At 32.8% G+C, this 16504-nt stretch overlaps 1 protein-coding gene across 5 annotated transcripts in view; it reads left to right on the top strand.

Moving 5' to 3' along the window:
• Positions 1-16504, top strand: part of AFF1 (AF4/FMR2 family member 1) — a 191043-nt gene that overhangs the window by 152069 nt on the left and 22470 nt on the right. For all 5 annotated transcript variants that reach the window (XM_031944200.1, XM_023505763.2, XM_012552040.3 and 2 more), the window contains 3 exons: positions 2843-3775; positions 10156-10253; positions 12860-13088. In XM_031944200.1, coding sequence (XP_031800060.1) covers positions 2843-3775; positions 10156-10253; positions 12860-13088 — 1260 coding nt within the window. The remainder of the gene's footprint in view (positions 1-2842; positions 3776-10155; positions 10254-12859; positions 13089-16504) is intronic.

Raw genomic sequence — 16504 nt, 5'->3', positions numbered from 1 at the left:
TTGCCTTATCCAGGGCAGAAGCATTTCCTTTTCTATCAACACAGACTTGTCAGTTTCCCATACTATAGGAATGGGTTTTCTTATTTATTCCCGATTCTGTATTCCTTTTGGAAAAATAGATTACACCCTACATTTTCTTGTTAACTATTGAGATTATCATTTTTTTTTAAAATTAAATGTTTATAGAATTTTAACCCTAATTAGGAGAAAACCTTCCCCTTTTTTTTTTTTTTTTTTTTTTTTTTGTTTTGTTTTGTTTTTTTTGTTTTCTTTTTGTTTTCCTTTTTGGCAATTGAGATTAAGTGACTTGATCATACAGGTAGCAGTATCGGGAGTCAAATTTGAACTTGGTTCCGCCTGACTCCACAATTGGTGTTCTATCCACTGAGTCACCTGTCTCCATTTTTTTTTTCCAATAAAATATTTGTTTTTAATACCTCTGAAATTATAAAATTATTAGTTAGCATGAGCAAGATAGTTGTTTGGACAGTTACTAGTGTTAACCTCCATGGGCAATGAATCAAACCTTTTGGACAAAAATTTGGATTAAGAATGAGGTGGTAGGCAACAAGAGTAAGGAACATCTGAATTCAGATCTGGCCTCCAATGCTTAACACTTTTTGGCTGTGTAACCCTTGGCAAGTCATTTAACCCCAATTATCTTCCCCAAAAATAAATCAATAAATAAATGAATGAGATGGCAGGAGTTCTTGTTTTAAATAATTTAATGCCTAAGATCAGCTAGATGGCTCAGTGAATAGAGCACTGGCCCTGGAGTCAGGGCGACCTGATTTCAAATCCTATCTTAGATACTTAACATTATTAGGTGTGTGACTTTGGGCAAGCTACTTAACCTCAATTGCTTTGCAAAACAAACAAACAAAAAAGCATGGTAAATAATTTAATGCCCAATATTAAAATTTTGGGCATAAAATCAAATTTTTTTTCCCCACGGCATTTCTACCTCTTAATATGAAGGCTAGTACCTTTAAAAGTAGGTTCTTAATCCAGAATATTTGACAATATCTTGAATGTTTCAAGAAAACTTTTGCCTCAGGCAGTTAGGTGGCATTGTCAGGAATGTTGAACTTGGCCTACAGGATTTGCTATCAAATCCTATCTCAGACATTTACTACTTGCGTGACCCTATGCATTTTCCTCATTTATAAAATGTTTCCTTATTTTCCTCATTTGTAAAATGGAGAGTATAACACCTATCTTACTATGTTGTTACAAATATCAGCTGAGATAACTAACATAAGATAAAGCACTTTGTAAACCTTAAACTGTTATCATCATTGTCATTAAAATATTATTTCCCAAGTTTGAATGCATTTAGAAACTGAGCTTATTAGTAGTAATTTCCCTGAATTAACTAAATGGCCTTAATCTCTTTAATTTTTAATACTTTCTAGCTTGTTATGTAGTTTAGGATTTTTAAGCTGTGCTTAATTTGTGATTTAGTCTTTGTTGGTAATGCTGTTAGAGAAATAAATTTTCATGCAGAATTGCACTTCATAAATTTTGTTATGTTCATTTGTTATTGTCATTTTCTTTGAACTTTTGTATAGTTTTTATAGTTTCATCTTTTGACCATTCTTTAGTATTATATAGCCACTAATTACCTTTATATTCTTTAAAGTACATTACCAAATACAGTTTTAATGTATTAAGATCTGCATGTAATGTTACTTATTGCTGCTTTCCCATATTCTTTACTAAGACCTTTATGATTCAGTTCCTAGTCAGTTTTCTTAAATGAGCTATGCATAACTGAGACATATCTGAATTCCTTTCTAATTCCATTTAGTAATCAGTAGAGATCTATTATCTCTTCAACCTAGTGGTTTGGAAACTAGTGAATATAGGTAGATATGTGTATACTAACCAATCAGAAAGTATGACTTCAGAGAGAAAAGTACTTCCAGTCTGAGTAGTCGTCTAGGGATGGAGTGAGCTTTTTAGATGAAAAAATTTCTGTGGCATGTTAGAGATTTTAATTGCTGCCAAGAATATTTCAGTATTTATAAGAAGTTTCTTTCTTGCAGTATATATCTTGTAGCTGCTGTAAAAAGTATAAACAGTTTAGTTATTTTTGTCTGATAATTCCATATTATAGAATGATTGCAATACCTCACATAAAATATTATTCTAATGTGTTTGGTTAGTTCTACATATCTATGATCTATTTTTTTTCTTTCTTAAGAAGAATCAAATGGGTATTTAATCATTTCTACTCTGTAACATAGCTTTAGAGTCAGTTTGGTACTGACTAGAGGAGGAACTAGAAGAGCACTGCGTTCAAGTCCTGATTCTAAGAGAAACTGGCTGTGTGCCCCATAGAAAGTTATGAAACTTCTCATAGTCGTTGGCAATTTGAAGACTCTTTATGTATCAGAGGTGCTGACTTGCTTTCATGAGTTTCCTCACCAAGAATTCCCAATACAAATGTTATCACAGATGCACACTTTATCCTCAATGTAACTTGTGGTCTGGTCATGTGATGCCCCCTGCTTTTTTTGTTATTTAGTCCCCATTTTTAAAAGTTATTTTCCCCTAGAATTTTATGTCATTTCTTTTAGTTCTGTTAACTACTTCTGTTACAAATGTGTTTCCAGAAATATATAAAATTACCTTTTATTCTCTTTGGTATTTAATACAACAAAAGAATCCGCAAATATTTTGGGTGAATTAAAAGGAAAATAGAGGAATTCAAATAAATAAGGTTTCCATGATCCAGACATATGAGACTAAACCCTGGAATGAATGAAAGTTTGATTTTTATTCATGAAAGTGATTGTCAGTAGTAATAACTTGATACTTTTCTCTTTTTTACCTTTAGCCTGACCCACCCACAGCAAATAAATGGCAACTGGACAACTGGCTCACCAAAGTCACTCAACCACCTGTATCAACAGAGAACCTCAATGAAACAGGGCCCCAGCACCAACACCAGGAAGCGCACAGACAAGGCAACAGTAGCACTAGTGGTCATGAGCATACTGTCTCCAATGAGCCCCACTCTGCTAATTCCAGTAAAGCCCCCAGGTCTACTCCTGAAGTTTCCCATCCTGGCAAGAGAAACTACTCAAAGTCTGTTATACAGCAAGACACTGGAAGACCCCCACATTGGCAGACAGTTGGTTCAAAGCAACCGAAAAGGGCTGTAAAAGCTTCCATCCAGGAAGATTTTCAGGATAACTTGAAGGTAGAAAGTGAACCAGTCTCTACACATGGGTCAAAAGACCAGTCTTCCAAAGATAAGCCCAAAGTCAAAACGAAAGGGAGACCTAGATCTTGTGGAGATAGGCAAGAGAAATTCAAGTCTTTGTCAGTTCCTTGTGAAAAGAAGAAGCACAAAAATTCTCACCCAGTGCCTGTGAAAACACCTTTGGACCCTGAACCCACAAAAAACAATATGGATGATCAGAGACTGGAAAATTTCCCTATCAGTCCCCAAATTCAGAACCAGGGTGCCACTCATGGCAGTAGCAACAGGAATAGTGGTTGTAAAGCATCTTTGGTTGTTCAAGAGGAACTTGTTGGGAGTAAGGTCCTATTGCCTTTCAGAGACACAAAGTCACTCAGGGATACCCCTCTCCTACAAAGCCTAGTGGTGAAGATAGACTTATCCCTCCTTTCTCAAGTCCCCAAGATGCCTGGAAAGGGGTGCCAGCCAAAGAAAATGGAATATAAACAACTCCCAACTGGAAATAAGCAGGAGTCAGAGAATAGAAACATAGAGAAATCAAACAAATTGATCACAAAGAGAAAGGTAAGGAAAAAATTTATTAAGGCATTATTTGTCCAGGTTATTGTTCTTTTTTCTTTGATTGTTTACTCTCAGTTTTATTCTTATTTTTGTGATATATCCAGAAAACTTGATAATTTCCCTTTTCCTTATATTGTACCACTATATAGTATACTCAAGTATACTATGTTCTAATATATGGGTATAATAATAGAGCTCCCCCTTCACTATGGGCCTATCAAACGATTCTAGTCACAAGAAGGTAAAAGATGAAAATGAAAGGCATTAAGACCAAAAAGACCATACTACCCAGGAGTGATAGATAACAAAGGTGCAGGAATGATGGCCATACTAACCAAGACAAATCTAAGGAACCCCAGGAGTACTCCTAGTCAGGGTTGCCTGCCCTGCACAAGAACTTTCTTTCCCCCTATCTCATCCCACTGAATATTAGGAAAGAAATGTAGGCAAGGGTTAAGATTAAATAAAAATGAACAATTTTTATAATTTCATTAAGAAAATTTTAAAGTTGGCTTTTTTTTTTTTTTTTTTAAATTTCAAGTATGCAATGGTGAATCATCTAATGATTTCTGGTATATTTTAATTCCATGGCCTTGATTCATGTGAGAACTCCAACATTTTTATCCATTATTACTTTTGTAGTACCATCAATACAAATGTCTACATAGTTATCCTAAGATTAACCATGATTTCTATTTTTTTTTTTTTTTTTTAATTTTTAGTAGCTTTTTATTTACAAGTTATATGCATGGGTAATTTTACAGCATTGACAGTTGCCAAACCTTTTATTCCAATTTTTCCCCTCCTTTCCCCCACCCCCTCCCCTAGATGGCAGGATGACCAATACAAACCATGATCTTTAGAATAATTAGTCAAGACATTGAATATTTCAATATCACTGGTGGTTGTTGCTAAGCATTTACATGAAAGAATATGATCTTAGATGAATAATTAATGCTTATACTCAATATATGAGTTAAGTGGATGAATACAAGCAAAATTTTTGAACAAGTGCAACCACTTGTTTACATTTGAACCTCTGCTCTAGATCAATTATCTATGTACCCTATCCTCCAAACCTTTGACTTTCCCACTATGCTCTCTGCCCCATGTCCCAAGATAACTGTATATTTCCGAATCCCTTGATATTGTCTCTATTCTTTTTTGACTAATTTCCAGTGAAGCAGTGGCCTTTCTCACCATGGCCAACGTCTGTACATAAATCCTTAATCTCATCTCTCCTGTCATCTACATAGCACATTATCCCCATTTCAGGCTTCTGCTTTAATCTTCTTTTTCTCTTTGTCTTTGTCACTGTGACTTAAAAATACATCATAATTTCTTTCATTTTCAAAAGTTATTAGTCTGCCCATCTCCTTAAGCTGCTGTTCTAAATTTCTCTTTCCTTTTTTAGTCAAATACCTCAAAAATCAACTATTCTCAGTATTTCTTCTTCTTTTTCTTATTAAAGCTAATTCAGACTTTGTAGTCTCTTTTGGTCTCTTTACCTAACTCAAACTGCTCCCTCAAAAGTTATTTCATTTACCATGTTTAAAAACATTTTTTATCCTAATTCCTTCTTGGATTCTGAACTTGCTGATACTGTTGACCACTCTTTCTTTGCTGCTGTTCTCGAGAACTCTTTGAGTTTTCTCTTGGCCAGGAGGTCAGATTTCAGTTGGCCTATATGCACTTGGAGTGCATTTGAATCATGCTTGCTTCAAGTGAACAAAGCCCTACATGATACTAGGGGGAAAAGAGGTATCATTGGACACTTTTAATCCTGGTTCTGCTACTTCTGGGCAAATTTCTCTGGACTTGAGGTTTTGTTTGTTTGGATTTTTTTTATGCAATTGAGGGAAGCAGCTAGGGAAGTGTAGTGTCTGAGGCCAGATTTGAACTTGGGTCCTCCTGATTTCAGGGATGGTATCCTATCCACTGTGCCACCTAGCTGCCCCTGGGCTTTTGAGTTTTAGCATCTGTAAAAATGAGGGTGATCCAAGGCTTCTTCTATGCTTACTCTTTTGGTGTTCTCATCAGTTTCTGTGGATTTGATTATTAACTCTTTGCCTGTTCCTAAGACATTCAATCTTCCATCATTAATTGTCAGTTGGACATTTCAAATTTGATGCTCTAGAGACATCTCACATTTAACATATCCAAAGCAAAATTAATTATCTTTTTGCCAAAACTCATGTTCCTTCCCAATTTCTCCATTTCTTTTGAATTCCATTCTTCTAAAATCTCAGTTGGTAACCCTTGTTATACTTGATTCTCTGTCACCTCACAGACACTCATTTACCAAATTTTGCCATTTTTACCTCTGCTTCCTTTTGCTTCCAAGAGAACTATGTTCCAGAATCCCTTGTTTTTATTATCTTTAATATTACACTCTCTCATGAAATGATTGTCTTTCTATGACTAACTTCTTCTTGATCTCCTCCTTGATGTTTTCTACAGTATATTGTCCCCATGTTCCTAATTCTGCTTTAATTAACTTTTTCCATATGCAAGTTCATTCTAGGTGACTTAAAAATGTATCCTCTTCTTCATCCTTAAAAATTCTCACTAAACCTTAATTATCTTAATTACACAGCATTAGTTCAAGTCCTTAGCATCTCTTGCCTAGATTATTTTTTTATTTTATTTTGTTTTTATTAAAGCTTTTTATTTACAAGACATATGCATAGGTAATTTTCAACACTGACCCTTGCAAAACCTTTTGTTCCAAATTTTCCTATCCTTCACCCCACCCCCTCTCCTAGATGGCAGGCAGTCCAGTACATGTTAAATATATTAAAATATATGTAAAATCCAATATATGTATACATATTTATACAGTTATCTTGCTGCACAAGAAAAATCAGATCAATGAGAAAGAAAACAAAATGCAAGCAAACAACAACATAGAATGAAAATGCTATGTTGTGGTCCACACTCAGTTCCCATAATCTTCTCTCTGGGTGTAGATGGCTCTCTTCATTACTGAACAATTGGAACTGGTTTGGATTGAGGTTGTTTTTTGAATTATTAACATTTCATCTGATAGGATTGGTGCAGAAGGAGAGAAGATTCAACATTTCCTTTTGCTAGATCATAGATAACTTTTACTTGTTTTCTGATAAAAAGATTCTTGCCTAGATTTTTGCAGTGGTCTTGTAAATGGTTTCTGTTCTCTTCTATCCATTCTTTTCCCTGCTCTCAAAGTAATTTTTCTTAAGCACTGATCTGTCCCCATCACTCCCTTTGGGACTTGAGGATAGTCCCTCCTTTTATTTTTCTTTGCTACTACAATGGCTGATAGAAATATTTTTGTACATGTGGGTCTTTTTCCTTTTTGGCATAGTCTTAATAGTGATATGCCTGTATAAGAGAGTAGTAACTCTTTTAAAAAGTTACTCAATAAAGTAACTTTTTCTTCTTTTTTCTTTCTGGGTAATTTTTCAGCATTGACAGTTCCAACTTGTCTACCATTCCAACTTTTCCCTTCCTTCCTCCCACCCCTTCCCCCAGATGACAGGTTGATCAATACATGTTAAATATGTCAAAGTATAAGTTAAATACAATATATGTATACATGTCCAAACAGTTATTTTGCTGTACAAAAAGAATCAGACTTTGAAGTAGTGTACAATTAGCCTGTGAAGGAAATCAAGAATGCAGGCAGGCAAAAATAGAAGGATTGGGAATTCTATGTAATGGTTCTTAGTCATCTCCCAGAGTTCTTTTGCTGGTTGTGGCTGGTTCAGTTCATTACTGCTCTATTGGAACTGATTTGGTTCATCTCATTGTTGAAGATGGCCACGTCCATCAGAATTGATCATCATCTAGTATTGTTGTTGAAGTATATAATGATCTCCTGGTCCTGCTCATTTCACTCACCATTAGTTCATGTAAGTCTCTCCAGGCCTTTCTGAAATTATCCTGTTGGTCATTTCTTACCGAACAATAATATTCCATAATATTCATGTACAATTTCTTTAGCCATTCTCCAATTGATGGGCATCCACTCAGTTTCCAGTTTCTGACCACTACAAAGAGGGCTGCCACAAACATTCTTGCACATACAGGTCCCTTTCTCTTCTTTAAGATCTCTTTGGGAGATAAGCCCAGTAGTAACACTACTGGATTAAAGGGTATGCACAATTTGATAACTTTTTGAGCATAGTTCCAAATTGCTCTCCAGAATGGCTGGATGCACCAACAATGTATCAGTGTAAAGTAACTTTTTCTATATAGGTGCAGCTTCTCTATCATTATAGAACTCCATGAGCAAGGCATTGCTATATCTGTTTACTTGTACCCAGTCCAATATTTGTCATTTATCTTTTTTGTCAAATTTTCAAGTGGGATTTTAACATAAAACCCAGTTACTTTTGTTTGTATTTTTCTAATAATTATTATTGATTTGGAACATTTTTAAATACAGCTGCTGATAGCTTGGATTTCTTTGATATTTTTGTTCATATCCTTTTCATATGCTTTATATAATATAGAAATAAGACTTTTACCAGAGAAAGTTGCTACAAGGATTTTCTGGATTTTCCTTTTTTTAATTTCTGCTACATTTTTTATGTAAAAACTTGTGCAGTCAGAATTATCCATTTTACCTTCTGTGATCTTATCTGTACTTTGTTTGATTATCTCATCTAGAAATAATACAGGTAATTTCTTCTTTGCTCTTCTAATGTGATTGTGGTGGGACCATTTATATCTAAGTTGGGATGTCGTATGAGATCAACAAGTCAGCCTAATTTCTGCCCTTCTGTTTTCTAGCTTTCCCAAGTGTGTACCTTAGCTGTCCCACTGAATTTTTTTAACCAATATCAAATCATCTCATTTCCTTTTGACCTTTTGCTCGTCCAGATTAATTTTGTTATTTTTTTTCTAGCGATATAAATTCTTTGGTAGTTTATGTCATTGAATAAATAACTTAATTAGTAATATCAATTTTATTGGCTTGGCCTTCCAAGGATATTTGGTATATTTCCTTATTAGTAGTGTTTTTATTTTTTCTGGAATGTCTTGTACCTATATTTATATGACTGCTGTTGGTAGATAGACTTCCAATACCATTTAGTAACTTTTTAATGAAATTTCTTTTTTTTTAAATGTCTTCTTGCTGAGTTTTGTAGGTTCACAAGTGCTAATTATGCTGATTTATTTTGCATCCTACAACTATGCTGAAGTTATCCTTTGTTTCTTCTTTTTTAGTTATCTCTGTAAGGTTCTGTAAGAAAACCCTTTACACCTGCAAAAAAAGTGATAGTTTAGTTGTCTTTTTGCCTATTTATCCTCTGTTTCTTTTTTCTATCTGTTACCTTAGGTAACTTAACATCTTTCAGAAATATTAATTTATTCTACATACTACCTTTTTTGCATGGGAAGAGCTAGAGGTTTTGGAATAGTACTTTTGTAGTTTTGGCAGTTGATAATGTAGGAACCAGTCTATGCAATGCAACTTGCTTTCTTCTTCCTTGTTATTTGAGAAAGAATCTGCAATTACAGAGGATGAGGCATCTTATTGTGCATCCTGAGCAAAATTTCTTGAGTCATTTTGTGTAAATGGTTTTTTCAGTGATAACTTATAACACTTTTACACTTTTAAAATTATTTTTGTCTTCTGAATTCATTGGGAATTGGCCTATATCAGGTGCATGATGTAGGAGTGCAATTTCTTTTAAAGGATTTTTTGAGTGTGAGTGGGGATTGATGAAAAATTTAGTCAGGTTGATCATGTGACCTGGAACATTCCTCTTATCCTGCTAATTTGAGAAGTGAATTATTTTCTTTTCCATCTTAACTTTTGAGAGAGAATTTCAAGTTTTTAACAAAGGCTGACTTGATGCTTCCCTAAGATATTTCACCTGAGGTAATCAAAAATTGGAAGATCTGAATTGTGCTATTGTTTCCACTTCTTAGTCATGTAAAGAAGTTTTCATGAGTAAACTTAGAGTTTCAATGCTGGTATGAAGAAATTGGTAGTGGTAGGGATGAGACTATTCAAATTTTACATCATTACTTTCAAATCCTAGCTGGATAAAAAAGAAGGTTAACAAAGTTTTTATGTGATCTTTGGCTAGGTGATCCATTTGAATAAATAGATCAAAAATAATTTTTAAGCTACATAAAAATACACATACCTGTTTCTCTCTTGCTTAAAACTTCATTTCCTCAAGCTAGTTAAATAATCATAATCACTATAAGTCCTTTACTTCAAAACCTGGGAAAGCTTGATTTTAATTTTTTTTCCTATATATTGATAGTTTAAAAAGAAAAACGAAATCTAAATTGTCAGGTTATACTTTGTACTCTGGGAATTTTTCATATATTGTTTTACTTGAATATTTAAGTCTGTGAAATTTCTCTTAATTCACTTACAGAGTGAAGCAGAAAGAGACTTTGATAGCAAGAAAATCAAACTGGAGAAAGAAACCAAATTGTCGTCATCATATGCTCACAAAGACTCTAGTAAACAAAGGTGAGTATAAAGATGAGCACACTAGTTAATAAAATGATCCCATTATTTTATAATGGCTTCTATTTTTTCAATTCTGCAAACCTAAAACTGGTCATCTTAGCCCCATCTTAGCTCATCTTTTAAATTTCTAAGTTACATTATTTCTTATTGACACATAATGCTCCCCAACAGACACCTCATCAAACTTAGAAAATATATCCCCTGAAAAATTTAGTTGTTCGCTAGAGCTCAGTTTTAATGAGACTAAGTCTAGAGCAATGTGTGAAAATATATTTGTTTGAAATTATGCAGTAACACTCATTAAAATGTACTGAATGTGATGCTATTTGGTTGTACATATATACACAAACATATTGCTTTTGCTTAATATTTTGTTTCTGAGGATTATTTTTAAAAATGAACAAGTTTACATTGCTGTAAATTTGGGAATATTAGAAATAAAATAAATTCTCTTTCATAGAAATGAAAATATATATGTATGTTGGAAATTATCCTTTTTAATTATGTAAATTCTATATGTAGTTAATATTTTTCTTTTTTCTAGTATTACACAGTTTAATAATTATTGACTGCATATTCTGTTCTCTCTTTTTTTAAAATTTCTATTGCCACTCTTTAGGCCTTATTACCTTTTATCTGAACTGCTAAATTAAGAAATTAATAAGCCTTCCTTTTAATCTCTTTTGTAAAATTGTTTCAGAATAATCTTCCTAAAATATAATACATATTGTAAATATTCTTTGAAAAATGCCACAGTGTTTAAGATATTTTTGATGGGGAGCAGGTTTTTAGGCTGGGAGATGACATGGGAAGAAACTGCAATAAGTAAGGCATGAAGTTACCAAAAAGCCCGAGTTAGTATGCTAATAGTGGAAGAGGGGGCAGATTGGAGAGATTTGGGTTTTGTTAGGACTTGGTAGGTAAGTAAATATGAGGAGAGGGAGTAGTCATCAATGATGCCAAGATTTCTAGCCTAGTTTAATATTTAAAAAAAAAAAAAAGTTTTGGGTGTCAGTATTTTTATACAGAAGTGAAGAAAAGGAACTAATTTGGTAGAAACTTGTTTGGGAATTTGTTGTGTTTGAGGTACAGGTTGGACGATATCCAGAAAGAAATGTCCAAAACACTAAATATAAGATTGGCTTTTGTTTATATGGCTAGAACTGTGTAGTTAAAGTACCCTTTTAGGTAATGACAACAAAAAGTGATATTGTTTTATTTTTACCAGTATAAAGTTTAAAGGAAAATATTGATTTTTTTTTAAATAACTTTTTATTGACAGAACCCATGCCAGAGTAATTTTTTTACAACATTATCCCTTGCACTCGCTTCTGTTCCGATTTTTCCCCTCCCTCTCTTCACCCCCTCCCCCAGATAGCAAACAGTCCTACACATGTTAAATGTTACAGTAAATCTTCGATACAATATATGTGTGCAGAATTGAACAGTTCTCTTGTTGCTCAGGGAGAATTGGATTTAGAAGGTATAAATAACCCAGGAAGAAGAACAAAAATGCAAGCAGTTTACATTCAGAAAATGTTGATTTTTAAAAAATATTAACACAGCTAGTAACTTATGTGAAGCTATATTTTATCCATATATTTCATTTCCACAATTCTGCTAATTATCAGAAACTCCCAAAGAGGTAAGAACTTTCCTCATAAATAAAAGCAACATGTATTTGGATCACACACCATACTTACTTCTTTTTATTTTATGGGTCATGAGGAAGAAATTGAATAGAGAGGAAATTATATCAGTGATTAAGTTCACTTCATAATAGATTTTATGTCTTCTCTGTAAGCTTCTGTTGTTGTCAAGTGGTAATCTAATCTTTTTAAATATTGAAGTATTTTAACTTATTTATTTGCTTTAGTCAAGTACTCCTTCCCTTTCTCCCTTTATACTTTCTCTTTTCCTTTTTTCTTCTCCTCTCACTTCCCCCCTTCTGTTTCCTTTGGTGATTTTAATTACACTATTATTCTTGTTCTTTCTATTATTTCCATTGTTTTAGAAATTGAATATTGCTGTCTTGTCTCTGCTTACTTCAGTCTCCATTAGTTGATATACTTTCTCATATTTCTCTGAATTCTTTATATTTGTCATTTCCAGATAGTTATAGTAATATTCCATTAAATTTCTTTTCTGCATTTTGTTTAGCTATTTCCTACTCAGTGAGTGTCTCCTTGCTTCCAAGATCTTTATCACAAATAAAAGTCATCCTTTAAATAATTTTGATGTATATGGGACCCTTTAAATCTGACTTTAACCTTCTTGATCCATATACCTAGACGTGAGATCTCTTGAGTAAAAGGGTCATTTTTTTTTAAAAAGCTTAATTCTAATCTGTTCTAGAATGAGATTATCTAGGGTTACTAAAATTCCCTGAGATTTTCTTTTTCTCTTAGTAGATTCCCTTCTGTCTTTATATATCTAAAGCATATAAGACAAGACTTCTTACAGGAGTTTTTTCCTTATTCTTTTCCACCTTGTTTAATTGAACAGTTATTTTGACTACAGCAACTTTTTCTTAATTTAAGTATAAATAGCTGGTCCAGCAGTTGATATTATAGCCAGATTTAGTTTAGTGTGGTATTCTTCTCCAGATTGAAGCCCTCCTCAGACTTCGTGAAGAAAGAGCTACCGCCAATACCACCCGAGTCACCTTCCCACAAACCAGCCAAGAATGTACAGAAAAGACCAAGGAATGAAACCTCCCCCTGTGCTCAGGGGCACTCCAAAAGTACTAGCACCACTAAAGATAGCCATAAAGATTCTTCTTCTAAACATAAGAGAGAGGAAGGAAAGCCTTCTGGAAATTCTACAAGTAATAAAGTGAGTACAGATAATAATGAATTGTTGAAAACCAGATAATACTATGTTTTCTTTGAAAAGTATATCTAACAAAAAAGCCTGTATGTGAGTGTATGTTATTACATATTATTTTACATACACATTTTATTACATACATATCTATTTTAATTTTCCAGACAAGAGAATATAGCTGTTAAATTTCTCAAATTTAAGTATAACAACTCAGGTTGTCTGTCACACATCCATATTTTCTGACTGATTTTTTTTTTTTTTTTATTTGAAGACTTCAGGTTTGCACTTCAGGCTGGAAAGAGGTCTATATGACATATACTGCTTAAAATCACATAGAAGTTATTCTATCTTAATTGGAAAATAGGTTTTTAGGGATATATTAACTATTCTAGGTTTAACTCTTTAGAAATTGTTATCATTTTGCTTTTACATCATCTATTCTTCCTCCAAAGAAAGCTATGTCTTAGAATAACATGTCAGCAAAACTAATTAGCAAACAAAAAAGTGATGTGATGGTTACATATCTATAATATTTGCAAACAATTGAGGTGTTTTCTCTTAACTTTTCTTTGGGGAATAAACTGGTTCAATATAATTTTGAAACATTTAGTTGTAACTATTTTGTTGCCCTTCGGTCTACTACATTTTATATTTATTATATATATTGTTTTCCCATTACTTCCTTTTGAATCAGTTCTGTTACATTGTTTCTTATAGCATAGAAATATTCCTTTATATTCGTGCAATTTTGTAACATTCCCTAATCATTGATAATTACTTAACAGTTTTTTCTTACCATAAAAAGTGCTGTTGTATATGGGCCTTTATTTTTATCACTCATCTCCTTATGTATATATACCTGGCACTGTACTCTCTGAGTCAAAAATGCTTCAGTGTTTTAATCATTTTCTTTGCATTATTCCAAATTCTTATTTAGAATGATATGACAATTTCTATCATATCTTTACCAGCCATCCGTCATTATCCCCATCTTTCCACAACTCTTCTAAGTTAGGCTATTAATTTTGGTTGTTGTTATCCTTATAAATAGTTATACAATGAATTCTCTTGAGTGTTCCCTTAGTGATTTGGAACATTCTTTTTGGTTGTTAATAGTTTGCAATTCTTTTGAGAATTCTTTGCATCCTTTGCACATATATTTATTGGGGAGTGACTTTATTATGTCAAAAAGATTTTTCTCTCACTTGACTCCTTAAGTGTCAACCTTTTCTCTCCCTCATTTTAAGTATTTTGAACTTCACAAATATCAACTAGAACGACCATTTCCCAATAAACAATATAGTAGAGAGATATTCATGGTTATACAAATTTTTTTGGGGGGGAGAAGAGATCAGTTGGAGTTATAAGTGACTTGCACTGGGTCACACAGCTAGTAAGTGCCTCTAGTCCTCTATCTTCTGTATTACTTAGCAGCCCCCTACAAATCTCATATTATATATTGCTTGTTTTCCTTTTAAAGTATGTATTTAATTCAACATGTTACTTTCAAAATTGTCTTTACAAGTCTCAGTTCTTAATCTTGATTGATATAACTTTTGCAAAGTAAATCTTGAATCTGTATTTTTCATTTTCACTGTTTTATTGATGCCCTTTTCTTTTTGAAAAACATCACTGTCACTCTTTCCAATAACTTTCTTCATCCCCATAGACCTCTCTTTTTATAACCAATAAGTACTTTTAGCAAAATAAATCAACATATATCTGAAAATGTACAGTTCTAGCTACTGTTTCTTTCCCCCAAAACTAGAGAAATGCTCGCTCTTCAGTCCTTTATAGTCTATTAAAGTTTACATTTATCTTCTAAAGTCATTTAGTATTATTTTCCTTCACATTGTTGTAATGGTCTTGTTCTCCTAGTTTTCCCTATTTTAAAAAATTTTTGCCCAGTTTCTCTAATATCATCTAATTCAACACTTTTACAATGCAATAATATAGTTACATTCATAGACCTCATTTTGTTCAGCCATTCTCTATATTCCTTCCAGTTCTCTAATGCTACCCATATTTCTGGAAATCTCTCTAATGTTTTTTAATCTTCTTGGTATGTAGTACTAGCAGTGTCATTGGATCAAAGGATATTTTTGTATTTTAGAGTGAATTTTCCCATGCAATTCCAAATTGTTTTCCAGAATGATTGGATAAATTTACAAGACCACTATTGGTGCATTAGTGTACCTTTCTTCTCATAGCCCTCCAACAAAAACCATGTCTGTCTCTTTTGCCCATCTGATGAATATGAAATGAAGTTTTAGTTCTTTTATTTATCTGCATTTCCCTCAAAGTGATTTGGAGCAATCATGTATATGGTTGTGGTTATCTTAACATTTCTTTGGCGATGTGTCTGTCTATATTCTTTTAAAAATTTGGTTTTGCAGAATTATAGATCTAGAAGTAAAAAATACCTCAGAGATTATCTAATCCAATCCTTTCACTCTATAAATAAGAACATTAAAAACCAGGGGAATTAAGTGATTTATTGCAGATGGGATATTAACGTAGGTTTTCTAGCTCCCGATCCTGGGGCACAAATTGGGGAACTTTTCTTGTTCTAACATATCCAATATATGTTTTACATGACTTTCCATATTACTATAGTCTAATGTTTGAATCTTAATGGCTTCTAATTTCCTTGCTACCCTCTTCCCCATCCCTCACACCCTCTTTTTTTAAAAATTTATTTATTAAAAACTTAAATAGGAAAAGAAAAAAGAAAACATTCCCATATGAATAGCAGAACAAAAGATGATTAAAAATATAAAGTAATATGTTTGTATTTCAAAAAACCTTATATAATAAATATTACACATTGTATTCAGAACTGTCCATTTTTTCTTTGTTTCCTTGTAGGGTTTTTTTTTTTTTGTTCTTTCTCGTACACTTTTTACTTGGTTCTCTTCCTCTCCCTTCCTTCCTCTCCTCCCCTCCCCACCAAGAAAATTACAATTAATTATGGATACACACAGATATCTATAACTATGTACATTTGTATAATACATTTTTTAATGCATACTACTCTTATTTTTCCTCTTGTTTATCTGAAAGTGGATAATATCTTCCTTCATTCATAAGGGCAAGTCTTTCCACATTTCCCCCCAACTTATCATTTCCTGTACTATAGCAATATTCCAACTTTAAAATAAGTAGTTATTTTAAACAGTATAAAACAGTATAGATTAATATGAGTGACATATAATGTAGTTTCTCTATTTTTCTTTTGTTTAAATCTATTTTCGCTTTAACTTTTCCTGCTATCATGATTACTAACCCTTATTTTTAAAAATTTAATAAATTCCACTCTTCATCTTTATTATATTTGTATGTATGTTTTTTCACCCTCATTTTTAAAATTAATTGAATTTTTGATTTGAATTTGAATGTTGCTTTGTAATTTTGAGAATAAAGCG

This window comes from Sarcophilus harrisii, chromosome 6, assembly GCF_902635505.1.
Source record: "Sarcophilus harrisii chromosome 6, mSarHar1.11, whole genome shotgun sequence".
Classification (NCBI taxonomy): Eukaryota; Metazoa; Chordata; class Mammalia; order Dasyuromorphia; family Dasyuridae; genus Sarcophilus; species Sarcophilus harrisii.
This window is presented reverse-complemented; position numbering and strand designations above follow the sequence as displayed.